Raw genomic sequence first — 9961 nt, 5'->3', positions numbered from 1 at the left:
TCCCTCCCTCCAGCTGCACCCAGAATGCCATCTGTAGACAATAACCACACGCTTCTGCGTTTCGAAGTTTCCTGCAGAGCCGCCGCTGCCAGCAGACCTTAGAATGAGCCGCCAGTTCCAGTTCACCGACGAATGCCCCGGCGTCGCCCCACCGCCTGCCGACTGCTCAGTCATTGTAACCAACAAACACTGTGGGAACCGAAGCTCGGGGCCTTCACTGCTGCAGCACAAGTGATGGTCCCCGATCCCACTTCCATTCTGACTTTGTCGCCACCGGACTCGGGGTCCCCACGGGCGGGGTGTGGGGGCGGGTTCCATACACTCCAGGCCACACTGACAGCCAGCCCACAGCATCCAGCAGGTCGGCGGGTGTAACCCGCAAACGTGTAACCAAGACTACACTGTAAGTCTGGCTTCCCGGCCCGACATTCGTCTGCCAGAAACTATCAGAATTCATGGGTAAGTGACACTAGAGAAAAAAGGGGAGAGGTCTAATGGGCCAAGGGAAGAAAGGATTGTAAAGTGTAAGCCTTGGACCATGCTTCCTGCATGGGCGTGGGGCAGAGCACTGCTTTGGGAGGGAGATGCGGATTTTGCTATTTTCACTAGAAACCATGTCTGTGCCATGGGGCTGTGGCAGGCTGTGGACCCTACGAACCCCTTCTCAGCATGTGGAATAGTGCTAGATACCAGACCTGTCAGTGGGACTGATAGGAATAATCCAAGCAGCTGATGAAGGCCAAGGACACTTTCAGACATCTGAGGAGGCCACGTCATAAGAAAACCTCAGTGATGACTCCTGGTGGGTGGTTTTGCTGCGGTTTGTGGGCTCCATTTTTATGGAAGGAAAGGCTACATTTCAGATAGAAGTTAGTAAAAATGAAGGTGCCATCTTTCTTTCTACACAAGCACACACAGGACTCTGTGGGGAGTCTCCAATCTGGGGATCCAAGCCTCTGGGGGCTTCTGGGCATCTGCTCACCCTGTGAGACATCTCCTCAGTTGAGACGGTAGAAGAAAAACACAAGATGCCCACTCGTTTTACGTTTTTGCTCCCATTTCACGTCCACATCGGCATCTGCAGAGCATTCCAGCAGGTTGACTGGCCCCACTGACCTTGCTACGCCAACCAGAAACTGTTGCTGATTTTTGCTCACATGTTGCTAACATGGAAAGGGAAGTCCACTCTACGTGCCTGCACTGCGACAGGCACGCACGATCTCCTCTCCCACTCTGGGAAGTAGGCACTGCCATCTTCCCTGCACTTTCCTGAGACCGAGGCTCAGACTAGTGCTCTGTGGCAGAGCTAGAGACAGGACTCACTCCAAAGCCTCTTCTCACTGCACACAACCAGCCCCTCTCCAGGCGAAGTGATCTTTTCCCTGTTTTTAAAGAGAGCAAGAGACAAGGTTTTTCTCTGTTATCTTGGGGTTATGATGGAGGTTGAACAGGAGAAGGTTGGAATGGGGCTGCACGTTGTGCTTGGTTGGGTGTCACATATATTTGTCTCTGCTTGGGTTGGCTTAAGGTTATAGAAAATGAAATTACATCTTGGCCATTTCCTGAAAACTTGCCTTCAAGAAGGAAAAGCTGTGGAGCCCTGACCTCTCCTGAGTTCTCATGCCATGACATTGTGGGATTTTTGCAGACTTTTCCTCCAACCCCTGGCAAGATGAGTTTTTAAGCAGGTGGGGTGGGACAGGCTGGTGGTAGAGGAGATGGCTCATGAAGTGCCACAAGGCAGGGAGTCTGGGATTCCTTCCTAGGTTGGGGAAGTCCATACATCTTCTTGGAAGGGAGAGTTGGTGAGAGAATGTTTAGAATGAATGCCAGAATCTGTCCAGCAAGTCCTGGCGCTGTCATTTTCTGGGGCCTGAGCAGAGTTCTGTCTGGAATGCAAGCTGACATTTCCCGACATTTTTGAAGGGCTTCTTCTACCATAACCATGTCTGAGGGATTGGTGAGTCCTCTGGCCTCTGAGCTCCTGTTTCTGTCTCCTCTGAAATTCTTAATCGACATTGTTCAATAAACAAGAACCTGCTAAGTTTGCTGCATCACTTCTTGGCATCGTGCTGTGCCTCAGCAGGGATTCCAGCAAGACCCTGCTGACCTCCACCTCTGTCCTGGTCCTGTCCCTCTCCTGCTCCTCCGTGCCTTGGCCTCGGACGCACCTGGACAGCCCTGTCGCTTCCCTCCTGCAGGCCTGACATCTTCTTCTTCAACATTCAGCTGAAAGGGACACCAGGAGGCTCCTCCCTGCCCACTGTAGAGAATAACCACAATATCCTGAACTGTCAGACTGTGCAACCAGCATTTCAGTGCCTGGCAGGAGGGTTTATTGCCTTTTATGGCTAGAAATGTTAACTTGTCCATAGATACCAATGAAGAATGACATATGTTGTAATAACAAATTCTCAACGTTTGCTTATAAAGGTGTTTATCTTATCTCCCTTGTCTCCCATTTCAAACAAGTAGCCTGGGATAGAGCTTATGCCCTAACAACAGATTAGCAAGAAAACAAAGACAGAGGGAGAAGGAAAATGGGGCAGAGGGAGATGCCCAGTTCCTTGTCTAGAGAAATATAAGCAGGTCATAGAGTTGATTCTGGGAGGAGAACGGGAGGGACGGATCTCATGGGAAGGAGATCTCAGAATTACCCTGAGAAACAGGTGGACAATGACGGTGGCTGTGGCTGGAGAATTACCCTGAGAAACGGGTGGACAATGACGGTGGCTGTGGCTGGAGAATTACCCTGAGAAATGGGTGGACAATGACGGTGGCCGTGGGCCGGAGAATTACCCTGAGAAACGGGTGGACAATGACGGTGGCTGTAGCTGGAGAATTACCCTGAGAAACGGGTGGACAATGACGGTGGCTGTGGCTGGAGAATTACCCTGAGAAACGGGTGGACAATGACGGTGGCTGTGGGCCGGAGAATTACCCTAAGAAACGGGTGGACAATGACGGTGGCTGTGGCTGGAGACGCTCTGTGTCTTCAATCCCCGCAGAACCCAGGGAGTGAGACTTTGGACTCTTCTTTACAGCTCACAAACAGAGGCCCGAAGGTGCCGTGAACCACCCCCTCCACTCCCCACCACGATGAACACTTTCTCCTAGTCGTGTTCTCTCACAAGGAGGCTTACTGCTAATATCTCTACTGGCCTTTGAATGGTGACAAGTAGTCTTCAAAGGATGAACATACCAACATACAAGGACAGGAGGAGGCAATTCGAGAAATCGTGTATAAAATACAACTCTGAGCTTTCTGGTGGCCAAAACTCTTTTATCTAAGAGTTCATAATTCATATTATTCAAAAAGGGAAGCATGCTGTTTCTTTGAAAGAGAGGCAGTTTCCCACCCCCACGACACTTAATTCCAGAAGAGATTTATTGTTTGGAGTCTTCCACAGCAACCTCTAGTTCCGTCAACATCTCTGCTACAACAGCAGTTGCATTTCGTGTGTCCACTTGTGGAGCTGGTGCTTGATAAATACCTGTGCGAGACCCAGAGTTAAAATTGTTGCTGAAGAACATGCGACTAGGCAGTTATGACTGACAAGCTGTTCTTAACTCTTTTTTTTGCGGACTTATTTGCCAAGCTCACAATAGTCTTTTTCCATTAGGGAATCAGAGGGTCGGGAGCAGGTGTTCCTGCAGTGCCTCCCGAGACCGGTGCAATCTACCGCACTTGCGTTTGTGTCAAGATGACATTGGTCTGCAGTGGTTAATTATTAGGCCACTGGAAATACAGTCCTATAAAAGGAAGTGAAAAGGAGCGGTAGCAAGAGTCCATCTTCAGGATTCTGCTCATTTCTGTCTTCCTTTCTCCATCTCAGAGGCAGTCCCTCCACAAGAAGATCCAGAATACTTGAAGGTGAGCATTTGCAGGGTGGGGTGGTAATACCCACGTCAGGGTGGCTGGCTCTTTGTGGGACGGTGACTTCAAAACTGAGAAATTTGTGTCCTCAGCTAAGGGGGTGCTTTCCTTGAAGTGCAACAGCCCAGACCTTTCTAGCACACGTGATGGCAGGAGCCTGGGCCTACTGTATCCCTTTCTCCTCCATTCTCACTTCCGCAGCGTATCAAAGGAGCCATCATGTCCCCGTCCTCCAGCTTAAAGAGTCTCTTCATCGTCTGTGCCTTTGCCACTTTTGTTTTCAGTACTGTGGGTAAGAATGAGCAATTGCCCCTTCCTCCCAAAGGCCTGAAGGGTGGGGATGGCAATAAAGTTCCTTAGGGGGCAACTGTGGACCCTGTGGGCCTCCCCAGACCCATCCAGCCCCACATGGAGCAGGTGTCATGGCACTTTGATTCCCAGGGATCTCTGGCTATGGGAAACATCAGCTATGACTTGACAGCTTTCATTCTTGAATTATTTTTTCAACAATATTTATTTCCTTTCAGTAGAGAGTGTCACATGTGTACAATGTGCTGCCGACGGGTGTAGCTCTACCCCAGGCACTTGTACGAACCCTGAAATCTGCTTCAGCATCAAGAAACAATTTAATATTACATCACCAGGTAGGCCCCACCAGCTGCCCTGCCCAAGCCGCTGGACACTCAGATAAAGGAGGCGCTTAGTGTGAGAGGGTTGCTTTTTTCAGAAACTTGATGTATCTCCTCATTTCTTCATGTATCGTCTAGTTCATCCTTTCTTCCTAAAATGATGTCTTGCCAGGATGGGACTGGGAGAGCGGGGTGGCAGGAGGTGGCAGGGATGGGATCTGTGCCAAACACAGAGTGTCCAGGGAAAGGTCTGGGTGGCCCCGGGCCCATGGATCCATCTGGTGGGAACCGCTGAGGAATGACACTCCCTTTTTAGCAAATTTAACCTATTGTCCCTCCATTGGTTTATTCTGTGAAATGGACCAATGGCAGAGCAGTCTTTTGGAGAAGTGGAGTGGGGAGGGCTGCCCATCGGGATTCACTGCCTCTGCGCCTCAGAGAGAAAATTCTTGGGGTCTGGTTCTGTGTAGGGCAGCCCATCCTGCAGAAAGGCTGTTCAAGCCAGTGTCAACCACTGGCCTTCTCGGCAACACTGGGGGATAAGATCACATTCGGCTACGGCCATCAATGCTGCAAAACTGACAGTTGTAACGAAGCGGACTTCCAAGGTGAGGACCGGCTCAGCTCTGTGCTCTCCTTCCCGTCCTGCTCCTGCTCCCCGTCCACGGGTTTTAGCCTCTGCCTTCTAAGAACCCGTCCACAGTCCATCTCTCTGCTTCCGAGGCCCCTACTGATGTTACTTGCCAGCTGCCCGTCCTTCTCCCCGTAGCTCTCCTTGTGGGCATCATCGCTACATAGAAGTCCCTCTCCTGCAGGGGAGACTGATGGTGGGTAACAGTGATTGGTTCTGGGGATTTTCCCTAAATGTGAGTCTGTGGACTTAAATAATTTTCTCTCCTACTCCAGCTGAAAGATTTGCCCTTCCTCATCGTTTTTTTTTTTTTGAGACTGAGTCTTGCTTTGTCACCAGGCACCAGGCTGGAGTGCAATGGCACGATCTCGGCTCACCGCAACCTCCGCCTCCTGGGTTCAAGCAATTCTCCTGCCTCAGCCTCCTGAGTAGCTGGGACTACAGGCGCACGCCACCATGCCTGGCTGATTTTTTTTTTTTCAGTAGAGACGGGGTTTCACCATGTTGCTCAGGATGGTCTCGATCTCTTGACCTTGTGATCCGCCTGCCTCAGCCTCCCAAAGTGCTGGGATTACAGACGTGAGCCACCGCGCCCGGCCTCCTCATCTCTAATTCCTCACTCCGTCAATAGTGTCTTCTTAGACTACAGATTATATTCTTTACCATTCTTCAAATATTTTTCTCCAGCCAGGGCAGAGAGGGGTTGATTCATGGAAAGGGAAAATAACACTGAGTTCCTATAAAATGTTTTTTATTACTTCACATGGAAACATCTAATACCTACAATCCTCCTCCCTCCTCCCATGGCATCCTCGCTGTAATTGTGTGTGTGCATATGCGTGTGTGTAGAAATCCTAGAATAACCATGATGTTTTTAATTTTATCTGCCTATTCCTTAAGATGAATTTTTTCTCTCTGCATTCAGTGGCTCGGAAGTCCTCAGATCCCAATGGCATTATCTGTCCTACCTGCTACAGTGAAAGTGATTCTACCTGTAACCAGACTTCGCTCGCCTGTCAAGGGGAAGAGAAAAGCTGTGTTGTGTTTACAGGCTCAGGTATCCGTAGCATCTTGGTGTTCATTTTCCTGTAATACATTACCCACTTACTGCTGGATAACTAGTTACCCCAAAATTCAGAGCTGAAAACAACAAAGGGTTATTATTTTACAGTTTTTGCATGTCAGGAATCTGGACGTGGCATAGTTGGGTGGTTCTGGCTCAGGGTCTCCCACGAGATGGAAGTTAAGGTGTCATAGGGGCTGTGGTCATTTGGATGAAGGGTCTGCTTTCAAGCTGGTTCACACGGTTGTCGGCAGGTCTTTGTTCTCCTCTGAGCCTCACAGGTGCCTGAGTTTCATCACGACATAGCAGCTGGCTTCTCCCAGAACAAGTGATAACAGGAGGGACGGAGGAGCTATGGCTTTAATAATCTAACCTCAGAAGTGACACATCACTTCCACTTGCACTTAGTCACACACAGATCAAGCCGGACACAACATGGGAGAGGTCTGTGCAAGTGCACAAATGCCAGAGGGCGGGAACCGCTGGGAATTATCCTAGAGGCTGATGAGCACGTGTAGCCACATGTTCGCTTATCCCGCCAAGGTTTGGAAGGAGACGTCTGGAAGGAGAAGAGAATAGAAAACACACTTGCTTCCCGTAGCCAGGACTCAGGCTTGAGGAGGATGTTGTCACTATGTCCTGAAATCAACTCTTGGCTCACTGGCAATGAAGGGGTGACGGCACCTCAGTTCTGGCTGTCATCATCACTGCCATTATTACCATTACCAAACCCCATGATTAAGGGTTAATTTTTTATGGTGTCATTCTGAAGTCTATAGAATGATTTGTAATTTTCCTCAGTAGGGAAAAAGTGTGTCTGTGCTGAAGGGTGCATGTTCCGTTCAATCCTAATCTTCTTCTTTCTAGTCTGTACAGTTGGATGAGCTGCTGTCCGTTCTCAGATCAATTTTTAAGCGGTTTCCTGGAATTAGCGGTGCTTTAGGAGCTGTTAAATGATGGGAGAGAGAATGGAGGGGAAGGGAGGAAGTGCTCAAAGGAGGGTCTAGTTCTACCAGGCCAAGGGCCCTTTGTCTAGATGTGTTCAGGTGACTGAGAACAATGTGATGTCATGTAGGACACAGAGGAGGGTTGGGGTTGTTGAAAGTGAGGCAGTCTCTCTACTCCATCTTATCATGGGGGTAGCACAGGCATACAATGAGATTTCAGTCCTAATCTCCCGAGAAACTTAGCCCTGGGGAGAAGAGATATAATCTTGAGAGGAATGTGCAATGTTTCACTCTGGATTTTCCAAAGAAAGCAAAGGGAAGGAGGAGGACAGGTTGCACAGAAATATTTTAGCCAAATGCATGAGGTCTGACGTCTTGCTAGTGTTTTTCCCTACATCAACAATCCCTCCCTTAGTCAGGACCCAAAGGCCCCAGTGGCAGTCAACCATCTGAGAGAGCAAGGTCCCTTAGGGGTCTCTCCGAAACTGGAGAGATATTGGAACCATAGGGAAATAAGGCTTTGTCCCTGGATGGAGCTGGTGCAACTGTTGATGCCTCTTGTACAGAAGGCAGAACGCAGGGATTCTGGGGCACTCTGCACACCCTTTTCTTCCACAAGTGATGAGGTAGGTTGACCTGAGGATGTGGATGAGGAGGGAGACAAGGTGAGAGACAAGTCTCAGCCCTGGATCTTTCTCTTTGCAGATAACGATAAACTATCAATCTTTGGCATGGGTTGTGCAACTGAAAGTGCCTGCAACTTGAAGGATGTGGAAGTGATAAATAACGTAAAAATCCGTACCTTCTGTGCGAACTTCAGTAGTGGAAGCCCCCAGCTGACGCCCGTCATCTCATCAATTCTGACTGCTCTTGTTCTGCTGAAAGTCTTGCTTTGATCTCTTAGGCACTTCCAAGCCCATCTACAAACATTTCCAAACACTTCTATAAACACTTAAAAGTTGGAGACCTTGAATGTCTTCCTCCCCAACACTGCCTACCCACGACATCAGAGAATTAAAAAGCCGCTATGTCCAGAAGTGCGTGTGTAATTACTTGTTTGTACTTTAGGTTAAAAAAGACCCCATTCACTCTTCTAATGGCTTCCTTCTTCAACCCAGGTGCGTTTCGGGGGACGTGTAAGCAGCAGCTGTATGACTCCCTGTGCTGCCATCTTGTAGGAATTGCACTGCATCCTCTGCCACACATCCTGGGATGCACCTGTTTCCTGATATTCTCAATTCCTACTCTTGATCCTTAGCTTCCCATTGCTAGGGAAAATTATTTTGAATGAACCATTCAGGTCCCAGGAGGGTCCTTTCCCACAGACTGTAAAGCCACAGGTATAATGAACTCTGCCCCGACCTCAGAATCCTGTGTGTGAAATTCTTGCAATATACTCTGGGTACGTCTGCTTTCAAAGCTGGATGGGTATCAGGATAAAGGATGCAGGCAGAGGCGGTCGGTAAAGGTTGTTTTAAGTGCCAAGTTTAAAAGATGAAGCTGCACACACTGAGAGCCAAGAGGGCTGTGTCCTCACAAGGCAGAGTTTGGAACCATGGCAGCCACAGCAACGCTTCATAAGTGTCTGTGAAAAGGTGGGGGTCCAGGCGAGGAAAAGCTTTCACAGGATTCAAACTTGCACAATGTTCTTATGATGCTGATCCCACAACTAAGTAACCCTGTGGGAGGCTCAGATGGACCCTGATTCTCCAGATTTCTGGGGCACTACTGTAACTTATGTCTCTTTCTTTTCAACATTGGCAAAATAAAACTCTAAATCGATTGAGGCTTGCCTCAAAGTCATTTTATTTGGATTCCAGAGGCTTGGGCGATGTCCCTGACACTGGGTAGCTTGGAGTGCAGTATCCAAAAGTGTGTAAAGCTGACCCCACCTGCTTCTTGGGTTCAGTGCCCCAGACTTCTCTAGGTATGAAGATGGATGAGGTCTCACTGAAGAAGGGAAGAAGAGGGTTCTTATAGAAATGCCCCAGTGCTCTCACGGAGAGGCATAAACTTTCAGCTCAGACCTCAAGGCTGATGCTCCTGGGAGCGGAAGCAGGGAGAGCAGCTGCTGAGGGTGTGATCTTCACACTGAGAATTAAGGGAGAGAAAACATCAGCTGTGGAGGAGCTGGGGAATCTTTATTTACACCAGAACACTTTGCAGCGAGGTGTGGGGACCCTGCTGGAACCCCAGGGTTGGTGTGGAGATTATTCTAAGCTGTAGACATTTGAGAGTCAACAGATGCAGAAGGAAGCTTTTTCAGGACTTCCCTGATCAGACTAAAATAAGCTACTGCTGCACATTCCCTCTTCAGGGCGAGTCACTACTGGGAAGAAGATCAAGATTAACCCTACAGTGAAGCCCCTCTCTGGAGAGTTTCACGGCCATGGAGAAGAGAGAAAGGCTGTTCCCACCTTCATAAACAAACATCATCACAAACTTCCTTGTCTCCTGTTTTTTCTCCTAAGTACTACGTTTGTCTTTCCTAAAGAAACCTGTTTGTTCTTCCCTTAGAAACCTTTTCTCCCCACGTCCTTTCCTCTACTAAGCTGGAATATAAGCCTCTAAATTTAACTATTTAACAAGCTAGCTAGTTCTTTTGTTAGCTTTCACATGCCTATGAATAAACCTTTTTTTCCTCCTGTTAATCTGCTTTTTAAACGTTTGATTCACAAAACCTATGTGGGTAGGTAGAGGGAAAGTTTTCCTCCTTGACAGAATATAGTAATATACTTGTTATATGATCAGACAAAACAAGACAGTGTGGAACAGTACGATTTTACACCAAAGGTCACGTAAATCAACTAGGCT

The 9961-nt window shown here is 48.5% G+C and overlaps 1 protein-coding gene across 1 annotated transcript; it reads left to right on the top strand.

Moving 5' to 3' along the window:
• Positions 1-393: 393 nt before the first annotated feature.
• LOC105731079 (protein RoBo-1-like) lies at positions 394-8167 on the top strand. Its single transcript, XM_012472655.1, has 7 exons — positions 394-459; positions 3837-3874; positions 4079-4169; positions 4405-4521; positions 4977-5114; positions 6063-6194; positions 7853-8167. The coding sequence occupies exons 1-7, from the start codon at positions 456-458 to the stop codon at positions 8041-8043; spliced, it is 711 nt and encodes a 236-aa protein (XP_012328078.1). The 5' UTR covers positions 394-455; the 3' UTR covers positions 8044-8167.
• The last annotated feature ends 1794 nt before the right edge of the window (positions 8168-9961 follow it).

This window comes from Aotus nancymaae, unplaced genomic scaffold (assembly GCF_030222135.1).
Source record: "Aotus nancymaae isolate 86718 unplaced genomic scaffold, 86718_ANA_hifiasm-v0.15.2.pri h1tg000032l_1, whole genome shotgun sequence".
Classification (NCBI taxonomy): Eukaryota; Metazoa; Chordata; class Mammalia; order Primates; family Aotidae; genus Aotus; species Aotus nancymaae.
Note: the sequence above shows the minus strand (reverse complement) of the source record. Positions and strands in the feature narration are given on the sequence as shown.